The sequence below is a fragment of the Zosterops lateralis genome (genome assembly GCF_965231275.1).
Source record: "Zosterops lateralis genome assembly, chromosome: 1".
NCBI classification, from domain to species: domain Eukaryota; kingdom Metazoa; phylum Chordata; class Aves; order Passeriformes; family Zosteropidae; genus Zosterops; species Zosterops lateralis.
This window is the reverse complement of record NC_139762.1, coordinates 147,760,010-147,776,288: the sequence shown is the minus strand read 5'-3', so window position 1 is coordinate 147,776,288 and position 16,279 is coordinate 147,760,010. Positions and strand designations below refer to the sequence as shown.

The following is a 16,279-nucleotide window of genomic DNA, read 5'->3' as shown; positions in this document are numbered from 1 at the left end:
GTTTGGTTTTCCCTGGAAAGATTCCTGACATTATCAGGAAGTTAGAATCCCCTGTATCACTGAAGGCTAGCTCTTACTTATGGATCTTCAAATCATGCATAGCAGAAGAATTGTGGGTCATGATTGAGATTTCAAAAATAGATTAATTACCATTTTGTCCCTTTTTGAGTCCCCTGGACATGGATTTCTGTGTATTTATTTAATCAGTTTCTGTGGATCCCAAGACAACACAGATTTTAAACTTTTCTCATGTTATTGTCTAATACATTTTTACTTAAGGTAAAGTGAGTAAAGTTTAGGTGATGCTGGATTTTTCACTCCCTTATGTTTCTTATCTTTAATCTGCTGCAATGGAAATGCAGAGTGTTAGACTCCATAAAGATAGAAGGATCAAGGATGCACTTCTTATACAGCTCTAGAGGATTTAAGGCTCAAGGCAAATCATGCTGCAAACCCTTTAGCAGTGATAACTATTTTGTATTTCTACTGCATTGACATTGATGCAGCATTCATGGAACACATGCATGAAAAATTGTGTGTGAACAGAATAATTATACAACCAACATTAACTCAGGGGCAATCCATATGATGACTCTCTGATCCAAATCTAGACTTCTTCAGTTTTTTTCTGGTATTTCATAGATTCACAGGACAATACAGGTTGAAAGGGTTTCAACCCCTCTGCTCTAAGTAGACCCAGGTGGACCAGCTTGCTCAGACCCTTGCCTAGTCATGTTGTGAGTAACTTGAGGAGTGGCTATTCACAGTCTGTCCCAGTATTGGAGCACCATAACACAGGGAAAAGGCTTCTCTGAATATCAAATCAAAATTCCCTTTGCTTCAATTTTTGTATATTGAATGACATCTTCTTCCAGTTCACCTCCAAGAAGAATTTGGCTCCATCTTCTCTGTAGTTTGGAAGACATGGAATCTTCCAGGCTGGTTTCCTAAAGGCATGGTCCAAAGGGTTATTAGAAAAATTCCAGCTGACTTCACCAAACTCTGGAACAAATCTCTATAGCAGAATTAGGATCAGGCATTCCTGTTTGTCTGTAGGAAAGGTCTCAGATCACCTGCCATTCTTGCATGGGTGAGTTCACAGCACTTAGGTACTTTTCTTGCATTTAGAGGTCTTTGGATATGAGCCAGAGCTGTTTGAAAATCCCATTAGTCTAGAGAGTAAGGACATTGTTTGAACATATTGCTGTGTTGATGTGTTTGACTGTGTTCATTTTGGCAAAAGTTGGCTTGTGTCCTGTCGTTTTAAAGGATAATGAGAAGGAGTTCAGACTTGAACAGACCTGTCTTGAGAATGAGTGTGTTGTCCATGCTCAGCAGGGCCTGTCACCGAGGCTGTCAGTGCATTCCTGGGCTCTGCTCAGGGTACTGCAGGACTTGGGTCAGTGTGGTCCCTGCTGTGATTCCCCCTGACCTGCCTGGCTCTGGCTGCTTGTACAGCACTGGTGCCTTGGCCAGGCGCCTGCCTCGCTCGCCCATCACTGCTCACTGCTCACAGGAGGCAGTGTTGTGCCCTTTGGGGGATTTCCATGTGCACATTGACTTTAATCCAGATCTGATAACGGCACAAGCCACCTTTGAGCCAGCACTGAGGTCAAAAAAAAGAAGGGGAAAAAAAAACCCAGACACGTTTTCATTAGCTTTTTTAAAAATCCTAAACAACGTGCACATTATTTATTGTTTAAAATGACAAAGTTTAGCAGCAAAACACATCTCATCCCCCTGTGGTATGGGAGGTGTTGCTACCCCTGCCTACGGCTGTCACTTACACCCACTCCTGCATCCCAAATTGCATCCCATCAAATGAGCTCACACAAATATCAGCGTTGTTGCCTATGCTGGGGCTTGCAGGATGTATTTCTGCATCCCTGCTGTTCATCTTGCAAAAACCCTTTTCAGTCCCAGCTGTTATTTTCAGGAACTGACAAGTGGGTTTCTGTAAATTAATCAAATTTATTCTGAACATTGATGTAACCCTTCATCAAAAGACAATGAAAAGGCAAGAAATACGTAGCAGAACGTATCCCAGCCTGTGTCAAATCTGGCTTGTCAGCACAGAGAGATTTTAAGGAAGAGGTAAAATAGCAAGAAAATTTTTTTCTTGGTTCCTCCTCCTGTGCTCAGTTAAGAGGATAGTGTAGTTGTGGGATTTAGGAGGAGGTGTTGGAAAAAGGGGGTTAAACAAACCACTTACTATAAACATAAACTTGCTTCCTTCGCAGTAGTCTCTGAAAAGACACATTTTGGATACTTGCTGCAATGGAGTCTACTGGCAGTTTATAATTTGTTTACTAAACAGGGAATGTAATTAAAATGTCATTGAATTGAATTTTTTAGGTAACAAAAATATAAAACAGCTTTTCAGAGTAGACCAAGGCCTCTAATTTAATTATCTGTAAGTCTTACAGATCAAAAGTATTTTTTCATCCATTCCTGACAGTCTGAATTTTGAATAACTGAAATTCAAAGAAAAACCTTTTGAAAAGGAGACTCGGCAGATGAAAGAGCAAAGGTCCAAACTGTTTGTAAAAGGATTTATCTCTATTGAGATGCCCATTGTTTTTATGGCAACTAATTATATGTGAAAACTGTTAAAGGTTTGGAAGCTGTGATAACCACTGGAGGGACCAGGAGTCCCCCATCACTTCAGGCAAAACAACCTGGCTCCTTTGAAACACCACAGTGTACTGGGGCAGTTACTCCTTAAGGGTACATTGTGAGCAGTGGCCAGAAGAGCAGCAGGAGCAGAGCAGCCGTACAGGTAGTGTGGAGCTTGTGTCACCACTGGCAGTCAGTCCTTGACACCACAGATCGGGTCCCAAAGCAAAGCCTGGCACTGCAAAGGCATCTGAAGGCAGCCAGAGCTCAGGCATGTCCTGGGTGCTGTGAGGTCTGGCATGTCCCAGCCGTGTGTGTGCCACCAGTGTCCTGCACTGAGGCATGGCTGTGCCAGCCAAAGGCTGATGGGCAACTCTCCCTGTTCTTGCACATATTTTGTGTCCCCCCACATCCGTTCCCACTGTGTGTGTCACAGGAGCAGAGACTGCAGTGTCTGTGTGGAAACACGGAATTTCCTCTGACTCTGCAGGGGGAGTCTGTGTCTGAGCAAGTTGCGAACACAGGTCTCCTCTGGTGTTGTCCCAGGCTCAGCCATCATATACACAATACACAAAAAAATATAATTAGATTTTATCCCTGCAGCACATGAAATATTTTCTGAATTTGGAAAGGTAAACCAAAGAAGTGCATATGGGAAAAAGTGGTGTTTTCACTTAATGGGGTGAGTAAATGAGGAACAAAGAGGTTTGGAGTAGCAAAAATGATTCTTCGCTGCACTTGGGTTATTTTCTTAGAAAATGTTCTCCCTTTTCAAGTTTGTGTTTTAAGACTTTGATATAGGGGCACAGTATGTCTAAGAAACAAAAAAAAAAAAAAAAAAAAAAAAAAAAAAAAAAAAAAAAAAAAAAAAAATCAAGTTTGTTTCTAGTATAAACATTTACAGCTTCATTGGCTTGAAGTGGAATTTCACCTGGGAATATAAGCAGTGACCCCTGTGGCAAATACAAGGAACACTGGTACCTGTTGCTTGGAGGTACTTGAGCAGTGCCCAGAACATCAGCAAAATATTTGCTGATTCATTTTGTCATGGAGTCCTGACTTTTCTTTTCTGTAGTTCATCTAGAGTTGATCTAACAATTTTGACTTTGAAAAAGGGTTGAGTTTGAAAAGTTTTTTTAGAGTGGATGGTGATGTTATTTGTCTGCAACACGGATCAATGCACTTTGAATTGTACATGTCCAAGTGGGAACTGGAGCAAAGAAATTGTAGTGCAAGTGCCAGAATTCTGCAAAATTCTGGCTAAGGAGCTGGCCCTAATCATTATCTAAAACCGTGTCTCTAAAATATATCTTAAATTATATTTAAGTTTACTTTTACACAGTCATTTCATGTTATCTTTATGGTATGTCAGATATTAAAACCTTTAAAACTTGAACAAATCCTTCACTTAGCTGCCCATAAGCAGCATGTTTCTCACTTCTGTTTTGTAATTTGCTGTTATACCCATGCTTGGTGTGACACTTGTTGATCTAGATTAATTTCCCCTGCTGATTTGTGATGAATGTGCTCTGTAGGCTAATGGTGTATTTGCAGCCTCTCTTCTTCCTTTGTAAAATTTGCTATTACTATTTACAGGACAGCATGTTCTCTTTGACACTTTCCAGAAGTGCCAACTGCCTGTTGAACAGCATGGCATCAGCTGTTACAGCCTGATCCAAACCCTACAAAATAAGGGAACAGTGATGCAATTCGAGGTTTTTAAGGAAAGGCAGTATCTTTTATTAGATCAGCTGTTAGAGTTGGGAAAAAACAGACAGGCTTTCGGGCACACAAATCCTTCTTCAGGTCTGAAATAGCAGAAGTGTTGCTTTTACCAGCATTCCTCATCAGTGAGCCAGCTATGGTCCCTGTAAAGATTAAAAACTGTGCTTGAAAGTGTGTGTACTGCATGGCCCTTCTCACTGGGGAGGGCTTCAGAGCCGCACACAGGCCAACATCACTTGCCTCCTCTCCTCTTCCCAATACACACCCTACAAACAAGGGATGCATCCTAAAAGGACAGGTAGTGTAAAGTCACTTATTCTTGAGAAAAAATCTTCAATACCTTATGACCAAGGCACATCTTCCCCACAGTCACCCTGCTGTTGGGAAGGAGTGGGGCAAAGCTGTGGGCTTCACAGTGCAGGTCATTAACTTCAGGATTCATGCTGGAAATTCTGTCTCCTAACATTTAAAGCTGTCCAGCAAAGAGTTGTGGGACCAGCTGGCAAAATCAGTTCTGTTCTCTTTCTTGTAGTTGCTTTACAGGAACAGTGTTTCCCAAAGTTTCTGAAGTCACTGTTGACTGACTGGCCACCTGATAGCAAAACATGTGATTGAAAATGCTACACAGGCAGGATGGTTCTGCAGAAAAGCTGTGAACAGCTTCCCATAATCTTTAGATTGCTTGTAGTGACAGAGATTTCACATTTATCTTCCTTCTTCTTTTCTGGAAATCTTCAAAAGTTTGTACTAAAGTCTTTCTACGCTAGGAACTGGGCTGTTAACTCTAGTTAATAGCTGTGGTACTAAGAAGCTGAGGATGCTTTTTGCCCATGTGAATATTTTCATGGTATGTGGACTGTGAGAACTCTGGATTTTGCATTCTTTCATGCGTGTAGCAATAGATGTGTTAATTATGTGGCTTCTCTATTCAGCCCTATTAAAAAATGAAAGACTGTGTTTCAAGAAACAGTCACCACAAGAAAATTGTAAATAAGTATTAATGCTTCTGTAGAAATTGAAAGGATGAACTCTTTATGACTTCATGAGACACAAAAAACCAATGAGCAAATAATGCTGTAAACAGGAATATGATTATTGGAAAAGCTTAGTTAAGAGGGAGAAATACATCTTAAAAATTACACAAGCCAAAAGTCTTAGTTTAAGATCTGCTTTTGGGCATTGGTGTTCTGATATAAAGGTGTGTTACATCAATCTTGAAAGCTATTTAAAGTTTAAAAATTTGTGGGAGCCTGTCTTTGTATAAAATACAAGAGTTTCAAGTGTGGTTCTGAATTATCATACCTGGGTGTGCCACTCCCAGCCTGGCCAAACTTTGATCCCTTTTATGTTTCTCCACCCAACAATGTGCCCAGTGACACATGCCCATGGCAAGTAGGCTGGCATCAACCACAGAACAGCACAGACAGCTGCTTCTCTAGCCCAGAAGAGGTTTTAGTGGAGGAGTCATGAAGAAAAGCAGATTCTGTGGTGAATTTCAGAATTTGTTTAATTCCTTTTAGTACCCAGCCAAGATGTTTGTGTTTGAAAGCACGGCTGTTGTGAGTGTTACTGTGGACCAGTGTTTCTTTTTCTTCACGTGCACCAAAAGGAAAATGATTAGTTTGTCAGTGAAAGAGCTTCATTCTTACTTGGAACAAAGGTCCTTTCATATTCCCAACTATTTTAAGACACTTCCATGCTGCCAGAGTGGAAAAAGTAAAAACCAGGATCCATACTTAGTTCTCGTAACAATAATTGTGTTTCCATATGGGCATCACACATCTAATCTGCAGAATATAAAAGAATATAATTCCACATCTGGATTCTGCAGCCAGTAAAGGGCTCTGATGCTCCGGTCTTTAACATCTTTGACAGAAAGGTTTGAAATGTGAAGGCAGATCCATCCATTACAAGTCTATGCTTGAGATCAACCCCCATTTAGGTTGGATCTCTTTATAAAGGCATTTCTAAAACTGGAAGAATGGTATGAAGGAAGGAGAAGCAAAAAAAAAAAAAAAAAAGTGAATAGCTGAGGAAAAAAAGCATCTACTCCCAAGCCACTAGCTTTTGCTACCTATAACTCTTCTTTAATAGTGATGATATTGCACCTTTTTTAAACAGAAACAGCAGCAGCAGTGTCCAGGACTCAGGTTAATGTGCCAGCTACACATGAATAGTGCACCTTATAAATACACATTTAAGGTCCTTTCATGCATACCACAGCTAACTAACAGCCAGCTCCACCTCAGTGTTTTTCCAATATTGCATTTATGGAGTAGCCTGTAGTAAAGGAAGGCTGGAAATGGCAGCAGTAATGACTTTGCACGTTTATTCCATTTCTGCTGCATCTGATTATAAATTCAGGTGGGAGATGTCAAAAAGCCAGAGAAGTAAAACTCTCTTGTGTTAACTTTCTTACCCAGAACTCAACATGTTTGTCTCATCTGGCCTTGCATGGTGGTAGCTTTGTCTCTTGTTGTTTGACTGAGGCTTTGCTCTTTTCCAGGTGCCAGGAGACAACGAGAAGCACTGGAAGCCAGTGTTAGTGGTTTTGACAGAGAAAGACCTCCTAATATATGAGAGTATGCCACGGATGAAGGAAGCCTGGTTCAGCCCTGTGCACACCTACCCCCTGCTCGCCACCAGGTACCTTTGCTTTTTTATCATGACAGCTTTCAGGAGCAGTGGGAACAGCTGAGTCAGCCAGGAATGGGTATAGCTGGTGCACAGCTGTAGTCACACTTGAAATGTTGCGGTTGGAGAAGCAGGTTCTTCTTCAGTGGGCTGATGTGCTGAGCTTAACTCCTCTCTTCTCCGTTTCAAGTTCTGGTGGAGGCTGACAACCAGAAACTAACTGGGATTTTGGATGTGGCCACTTGTCCTGGATACAGAGGCAGGAGTGCTGAAAAAGCTGAGAGCTCAGTCTCCTGAGATTCCTATCTCAGTGTGCAGACCTGTGAGCTTGGCAGAAACACTTTGACTTCCAGCTGCTCCTCCAGGCTGGAAAAAAGTGAACTTGTTGCTCTGAGTTGAATGTTCTGGTGTGGCAGAACTGCACCACCAGTTCGGGCCTTTTGGAGGGTTCCATGTGATGGAGACACTTTCAGCACAGCTTCTGTTCCTGCTCTAGCAAATGAATTCCTGGCTTTTTTAGCTTAAAATGGTAAACTTGAAAGACACATTCTTGGATCTAGGTTAGAAATAAACATTTGCATTATTTTGAAGGTATCCATTAACACTAATTCAGAGAGAGCTTTCCCATGGTTGCCTTTATGCAGTGGAAACTATCTGTGCTTCTTGATGTGAATCTTAATCATGTTTGCCAGTATGGTCAAAGGGCTTGAGAAAGAGCTGTTGTTCCTTGTTTCAGCCTTGCTACAGGCCTCTATTATACCCTTTTCAACAAGTTCTCATTCAGAAGGGCTGGTTGCCCTGGCCAGAAGCAGTGGGTCTCTTACTGCACTCTCATTAGTTAATTTTTGTTCTCTGTCTCTCCCCAAATGAACTGACACTTTGCTGCTAAGTCATTATATTAAAAAAATAAAAATTGAACTCATGTATTTACGCTGATGATTGATTATCCCAGTCCACCTACCCATGATGGGGCTTTCAGACTTCCTGGGAAGCCACTTTCTGACTCCCCCTTTGTTACCCTGGGGTGAGAAACACCAGCTTTGCAGCTTGCAGTCTGCTGCATTGTATGGTGCTGGATGCTGACAATTCTAGGTGACAAATCCCAGGGAAAGGTGGGTAAAGTATTGCAGCTGTGTCCAGCTGCGTCACTGCACCTTAGAGTTTCAGAAGCAATAGCACCCCAGCAGAAAGTGATGCATTTCCTCTCCCTTTTTTCGGGGATTGTAATTTTTACATGAGCTCAAATACTCCTTAAAGTGACTGGGTATCTTGTAGTGTACCCTGCCCCTTCCTGGCCACAAGTCTTCATGTGTAAAGAGGGCCAGCCAACTCCTTGCTGAGTATCACCAGCTCCCATCTCAGTGAGACCAATTTACTGTATCAAACAATCTAAGTCCACATCTTGGGCCCTGTTACTTAATTACTTTTTCTCAAGAGGTCACATTGGATAGCAGACAGACTTGCCTTGGGTGGGGATGGTCATCTCCTTGTCAGATGGGATACCTTCCTGAGTGGAAAAACATTGGTCTTCATGCTAGAGGGAAAATGAGAAGTTGCACAGTACGTATGTCAGGCTGCTGAAGGGTCTTTACAGACGGGGAAGAAAGCAAGCCAGGATGGTTTGTAAGAAAGGCAGGGTGCTTTGCACTGAACTTTGCACCTGTCAGAAAGAACAGGTGCAAAGTTCAGTGCTGGGGAATAATCATCCCTGCTATTTTTGGTGTGGAATATGAGCAACAAAGTAGTTGCTCTGTCAGGAAGCACCTGAGCACTGTGATAAAACTGCTTGAATCTAAGGTGTTAGAGAGGGGAAAATGAAGAGAATCATCTTGGGTTATAGCAGAAGTACTGCATTTTGGGCAGATGTAGTAATCATATCTAACTACAGAGAATGAGTAAAGCCTCAGGTTCGTGTTCATGAGAGGCATTGCACTTCCAAAAAGATGCCAGTTAACTGTGGAAGGTCTAGAAGAAAGCAGTGCAAATACATAACACAGAAATACTATCAAGAGGGGAATACTTAAGAAACCTTAGTAGCTTAATCTAGAGAAGTCCATGGAAAACATGTCAATAGTTTTCAGATATGAAGATAAGACACAAGGAGGACAGGGGAGTATCTTTTCTAGATCCCTCCTGAAGCCAACAGGACATGGTTAACTGGACTTGTGGCAGGGAATTGGTGAGGTAGAGGTTTGGATTCTCTAGGAAGGGTGTGCAATCCTCATCACTGAGGACACTGAAGGATGGGTGACACAAAGCACAGTTAATCCTGCTCTGTGAAGGGGGATGTGCTGGGTGCCCTCCTGACAACCATGCCAGCCCTAGTTTTGTGATTCTTTTACTACTATCACTGAATATCACCCAGATAAAAAGACAGCACCTATACAGAATTTGGTGTTCAGAATGGAGTCACAATGTGATAAATAAACATATTTACACAGAATTTGCAGCAGATTCCATAAATTCCTAAATCAGATTCCCTAAACCATTGCACCTCCTGTTTTGGATGATTTTGATTAAAACCCTGCAGGGTCCTGCTTTTATGATCTGCCACAGTGAGTATGGTTATAGCAAAACATACAGTTTTCTATTGGTATTGACTGTTCATTCTCAGTCAGTGATTCCCCTCCTTGTGACGAGTTTTCTAATCCCCTCTGTGCATTGATCAGTGCAATTTAGAACTTTTCACCTGGAAAGTTTGCAGAGCACATGTTGTAATCTTAGCTGCTCCCATCCTTCAGATTTTTATGAGTCCTTGGGAAAACATTTTTGCTTAGCTAATGCATATTTGAAAAGCTGCTGAAACTGGAAAACTTCAGTGCCAGATACTGTACAGAGTCATGCTTAATCTACCCAAGACATAATGAGCAGAGAAAATTGGAAAGTGGTAGAAGGATTACAATCTTCTCACAGTCCTTTAACAGCAAAATTTCAATATGCCCTTCTTGTTTGTTGATAAATTTGCCTACAACCTATGGATGCCATTAAGACCTAAAAGTATTTCCAGCTTTGCATAGAATATAAATAATAGCTCAAATAAAACTGAGATCAGATTTAAGTTGTTCCTTTAAATCTCTGCACGGGGAGGCACAGCAGCTGGCACACAGCCCTGACTCCAAGGACCTTTTTGTCATAATCTCTGTTTCAGTATTTCCTAATGCCTGAATAACAGTGCCTCCCTCTAGCATGGGAATGGGGCTTAAGTAATTAGATCTTACATGTTTGCAATCAAATTCCATTATCTATCATAGCCAGATATGAAAGGAAAGGGAAAAAAAAATAAAGCAGCCCATGTTGGGCTCTGATTAAAGATCAGGTAAGAAGCTTTTGTGGTCTGTAACCAGAAAATATTAAAGCAGTTCGATAGGTAATGGAAAAAATGGGGAAGGAGTTTGGGCACTGATTTGACATCTGGGCAAGTGGGCAGAGGGACAGGCAGAGAGCACAGGGTGCCCTGAGAGCCCCAAGAAGGTGTATGAGGTGCTGTGCAAGTTCTCTGCTTGTCTTCCCAAGGCAGTGAGGGGGGCTGTGGCTGCCTCCATGCATAGCTTTCCAAGGAGTACAGCCATTCCAGGGCAGGTTTCAAATGCCAAGTGAGGAAAGTGCTGTAGGAAAGGTCAGATGGCAGTGCTGTTTTAACCAGCTGAGCTGCACTAGTGCTGATGCACTTGTACGTGGTCTCTTCTGAGCTAAATCTCAAGTGAGCAGCTGAAGGCTTCTTTTGAATTTCAGTGCTGGTTTCAGTGTCCTTTCTGAAGAGACCATTAGGTCTGGCTGTTGCAGTAAATAGTTGAAACTCTTCCCTTAGCATTAGGATGAGACACAGGTCTCAGTGCATCTCACCCTCTACCAGCACTTCATCATAGAACATACCCATCTTTCTATCGCTCATTTGCGAAGCATAAAGTTTAAAAGGTGTTTGAAATATAGAGAGACAAAGGAGAGATGAGAGTAGATCAGCAGTGTCTCCTGGCTGCCGGGAGCGTGCCCAGGGCTGCGCTCTCAGCCGCTGCTGCTCTCCGTGCGCTCCGTGCGGGGACTCCCGGCCGTGCCCGGCCGTCTCCTGCCCTCTCGTGTCTCTGCCGGTGCCCGCAGGAGCCGCCGGGGATCGGCATCAGTTCCCGCACTCCGGTACTCACGGATTCCCCCAGAAATCCCCACGGAGCAGAGGAACATTCAAGGGCTTGGTTGATATTACCAGAGCCAGGCTCGGGGTGCAGCACACACCACACACACCCGCTCCCCTGCAGGCAGGGAGACAGAGGGGAAGCCTTCTGTGAGGTTTCTAAGGCTATTCTTTGCCTTTTAAAGTATCGCTGTCGTCTTTAGGATAAAACACCTTCTATGAAATGGCCCACATGAATGCAGCTTTATTAAAGCATGGGAATCCTTTGACGTGTACCCAAATACATGAGTACCGACAGCTGGTGCATAAATACTATCAAATGTCCTCCTGCACCTTTGTCTAGTTCATGTTTAAGTGCATGACTTTCCAAACCATGATCTGGAGTTGTTTGATGGAAAAGCACTTTTAAATAGTGAGGCTGGATTTTTAATAATGAGGAGATAATAAGAAAAAGCAGGCAAGAATCAATGTTCATGTTGGATGTGTTCACACACTTTAATTTGTATAGTACATCTTCATTCTATCCATATGCTGAAAAAAACCTACCATACAGTACTATGGATACAGCATGAAGGTATGTGAGAGTGGGTGTCGGTGCCGTGTGTTTTGGAAGGAAATCAAACATTGGAACCATCTGTTTGTTATGTATTCAGTAACATAAGTAATAAAAAATGATTTTTAGTACAGCTGAGGAGCACTGCACAAAGGAGAATGCAGGAAAAAAAAAAGGTGGAATAGTTTTGTTTCTAATGTCAAACTTGATGTGATTTTCCAGGCTCTTTTCCACAGCCCAGAAGGCAGCATGAGAGCAGTGGCTGTGCCTTTGCCTGGGTGACCCTAGAGTGCTAGGGACAGACAGCAGCAGATGTCACTGGAGATTTCAGTTCCCTGATTTCTGCTTTAATTATCAAGATGTAGCTTCCTCTCAGAGTTTGCACCCTCTCACACCAAATGAAAGGGAATTGAATTTTTTAGGCTGTTTGTCTGCCACTCAGTCCCTGGCTGCAAAATCTGCCTATGGTACAGATAGGAGGCCCTGAGCATCAAAGCTGAGTGGGGCATTAACTCAGCTTTTCTAGAGGGAAAATGACCCTTCTTGTCCTGCCCAAACAGGGCAGGGCATCTCTGACCAGGATATTCTGTGTTTCACTTCCCAGGAGCTCTTAGGACCATAAAATCAATGGTGATGCTCAAAATCAAAAGTTGCCGTGAACTTGAGCATGAGCAAATCTTGCAAACCTTCTAGTGGGGTATGAAAGAGGAGCGCATCTGTTTGCCACAACGTGCATCCCAAATGTCAGCATAGACTGTCAAGGAATTGGGGAAAATTTCAGATGCCCTGTGGCTGGTGTTTCAATAATTGAAAAGCTAAAGTTGTACTTTTCCTTTCATTTCTGCTTTTTCCTTTTCTACCTAAACATCCCTGTTTGGTGGCTTACCTGTACAGTGTCACCTGCCAGGCAACTATTCTTGGTGTTGCAAAACAGTAATTTGAGGGTAAATTAGTATTCAGTAGATTAGCTTAATCTAATCTTTTATTCTTTAGCACAAGTGTTCTACTATGCCACATACTTCATAGACTCCTATGAAGTAACTTTGCCTGTAGAAAGAAAAACAGAAGGCACAAGACAGAAATAAGCTTTTCAGACAAATTTTATTTTGTGTTTGCCTCTGAGGGTTGGTCTCTGAATCTCAGAGTGATGATCTCCCCTGGATTATTTTTTTCAGATGATGTCCTGAGTGAATTCTGTGTTGACTGTCCATACTTTTAGAGGGGAAAAAAACAACATAAAAGGGCAGATTTAACGAGGAATTAATTTTTATGAGGTATTGATTTTCTCACTGAAATATATTCCCTGCGATTTTTGTTTGCCGAGATGAACAAACCTTTCCTGGCCACAGGAGATCAGCTATTGATGCTGGGCAAAAAAAATGTTAATTGCAGACAAATGCGAAAGAATTTCAGATTACAAGTAACTGCAACATTTGGCATTTTACAGGTTCCTTATGGGAAAAGTAAGTACAAGACATTACTTTGGCATCTACATATTTTACAGAGCTTCATACTTTACTCCACAGTATTTATCATTGAATTTGACAGCAGATGTTTAAGCTTTAGAGCAAATGCTGCTTCACCGTGGAAGTTGGATTCAGTTGTCTCATCTCAGTCAGCACTTGTATCTGTGGACCAGATTCCATCACCACAGACCAGTCAAGGACTCCTCTCAGTTCTTCATGCAAAGGGATGTTTTGTGCAATTCATTACGTAATTTTGGGACATGTACGCCATAACCTGTGTATCCAGCTGCTTCTGTGCTCACTGCCTTGGACCTTCACTCTTCTGAGAGAGGAGATGGGAGTTCTCATGCTCCCAACCATGTGTCTTAGGAATGTGCAGAGCAGAGCTGCGCTCAGGTGGGGATTTTGGTGCAGTGTGCTGTTGTCAGAATTTCCTGATGTGTTTTCAAATCCAATTGCAGGTTGGTTCATTCTGGCCCAGGAAAAGGCTCACCGAAGTCAGGGGTGGATTTGTCCTTTGCAACCCGTACCGGTACAAGACAAGGGATTGAAACTCATCTGTTCAGGACTGAGACCAGTCGAGACCTCTCATTGTGGACGAGGAGTGTAGTGCAGGGCTGCCACAATTCTGCAGAGCTTATCACAGAAATCACCACATGTGAGTAACCCCTGCAGCGCTGCCATTTCCACACCTCCACACCCTTCCAGTGACACTGCAGTTCAAGTTCCTTTGGCTAGAGGTGATTTATTTTAAAAATCTGCATGTTTAGGATTCTACTTGTTTAAAATACTCTCAGGTTCTGAGCCAGTCCCAGCTGCTGTGGTACATGTGTCCCATGACACACTCCTTGTCATGCTGAATTTTGGGTTTGTTTTCAGCATGTTGTTTCAGAAACAAGTCTGTAGTCAGCCAGGTAGGCCTGCATGTCACAGAGGAGTAATTGTCAGATGTTTGTCCAGCAACCACAGAAAAGAGCATTTTTCTCTTCATTCAGAAGTAGATTCAGGAGACTCCTGCGAGCCTAGCAGGAGTTTCTCCTGCAGAGGGAGGAGGCAGAAGAGGACTGGCACATTCACAAGTGGTCATTTATTCACCCAGCTCTACACACTAGAGAGTAAAGAACCACAAACCAATCTAATAACCACATTTTGATGGGTAGTAATTCCCTTCCCTCAACATCTGAGTGTTATTTCTCAGTGCTTCTGTACATGTAAAATCGATTGGAGTAAAAGTACTTGGCTGCAGATACTCTGGAGTGATTCCCTGTTTGGCCAGGCAGCTGCAAGCCTCAGGTGGCTCTGGGGTTTGAGGCTGGGCCTTTCTCTTTAGTGCCCCCAGGCTTTGCAGTCCTTCCCCTGCTAGTCGTACAACTGGCAGGGCTGTTAATGTTGAATTTTATCTTCACTCATTTCCTAAAAATGTGAGAGCAGGAGCCAAAGCCATGCCAAAGGGCAGTTCTTGTTTCTCAAACCTCAGGTGGAGTCACGTGGCTGCTTGTCAGCTGCCAGGCCCCAGTCCCCACAGGGAGCTCAGGATGCTCTGTGAGGGCCTCTGATGTGCAGAGAGCCAAAGAGCAGGAACCAGCCTGAGAACAGGTTCATCTCCTTGGTACCGTGCCATAGATGCCATTCTTTCCACAAGAAGAAGGGCATCAGCCCCATCTTTTATCACAGTGCTTTTATCCCACTGCCAAGGATCCTTCTTTGGTAGAATTGTTCCAAGAAAGTGATGGAATAGTGAATTTGGGATGTGATCACTAAAACTCTTCATTCTTTAATTTGGATCATGGCCTCTGTTTCAGAGCTGAGGGGGAGATGCAGATTTTCTGCTGCAGTAGCTATTATATACAATTATCTGGGCCCTTTTTCAATTACCACAACAGTAATGAGGACTCAGGAGTGTCTTCATCTTTGTCAAAATACTTTAGGGAAACCCTTTACAGCTCCTAATTTTCTCATGCATTGTGTGCCGTGTTTATTGATTCTGGCCATGTCTGTCAGATGCAAGAAGAGTAGTTGTGACTTTGTCAAGGTTTGGAAGGAGGAAACACCAGTCTGAGCCTTCTTAAACTTCAGTACACTGGTCAGCATGTGAGATACATGATGCAACATGAAGAACTGATTTTGAGAATGTGAGAGACTAAATTTTGATTTCTTCTCCAGCCTGCACATACAAAAGCCAGGAGTGCCGCTTGACCATCCATTATGAACACGGATTCTCCCTAACAACTGAACCACAAGATGGTGCCTTCTCCAAGATTCTTGCACAATATCCCTACGAAAAACTAAAAATGTCCTCAGATGATGGAATAAGGATGCTCTATTTAGACTTTGGAGAAAAAGATGGAGAAATTGTAAGTACTGTGTTTAGCAAAGGGATGCATGGTACCAGCTCTTGGGTTGTCCTACAGGCTATGGGGATGGAGAAGCACTACTGGAAGTTGGACTAGATGAGCACTGTAGCCCCCTTCCAACTGAAATACTTTATTCCATTCTGTTCCATTCTAATGGTTGGCCAGTGCCAGGTTCCAGTATGAGTATTTAGACACTGTGCTTTCTAGCACAGCATGATGATCAGGCTTTAGAAGGAGATAAACTAAAAAGACAGTTAAAATTGTAAAACCATACAAAGAGAGATTAAATATTTGTCATATTTAAGAACAAACTGTACCTCTAAATAGCTACATATTAATTTTTTTTTATATGTATCCATTTCACTTCTTTAAATGATTGAGGATGAAAGAACTTAAGAATGGGACCTTATTAATTCCAATTAATACACATAGGGACTTCATGTTATGGCAACAAGCTATGTTTTAGGTATTTTGAACATGCAGTTGCTGGGAAAAAAGCTACAGATGTTGTGCAAACTGCTTGCATAGGTCTCTAAGCTGTCACAAGGCCTAAAAATAAGGCGCATATTCCAAAGAGGAGTTTAAATCCATTAATTGTTAATGTAAACATGGTCTTTCCTCGCTGATTTTTTTCAGCAGTTCCTAAACATCGTGGGCGCATAATTCAAAATATCATCTTTGTTAACATACTGCTGATTGTCAGGCTTTTGAAGGGAATTTCTTATTAGCTGTCAATAAAGTTGATTCATGACTGCTGGAAAGGTGTTAGGAACAAATGTTTGAGATGGCTTAAAAAATCACCACC

At 42.3% G+C, this 16,279-nt stretch overlaps 1 protein-coding gene across 3 annotated transcripts in view; it reads left to right on the top strand.

The window, feature by feature from the left end:
- Window positions 1–16,279, top strand: part of SNTB1 (syntrophin beta 1) — a 113,390-nt gene that overhangs the window by 91,958 nt on the left and 5,153 nt on the right. For all 3 annotated transcript variants that reach the window (XM_083864574.1, XM_083864576.1, XM_083864575.1), the window contains exons 4-6: window positions 6,848–6,987; window positions 13,582–13,778; window positions 15,284–15,474. In XM_083864574.1, the coding sequence (XP_083720700.1) occupies window positions 6,848–6,987; window positions 13,582–13,778; window positions 15,284–15,474 (528 nt within the window). The remainder of the gene's footprint in view (window positions 1–6,847; window positions 6,988–13,581; window positions 13,779–15,283; window positions 15,475–16,279) is intronic.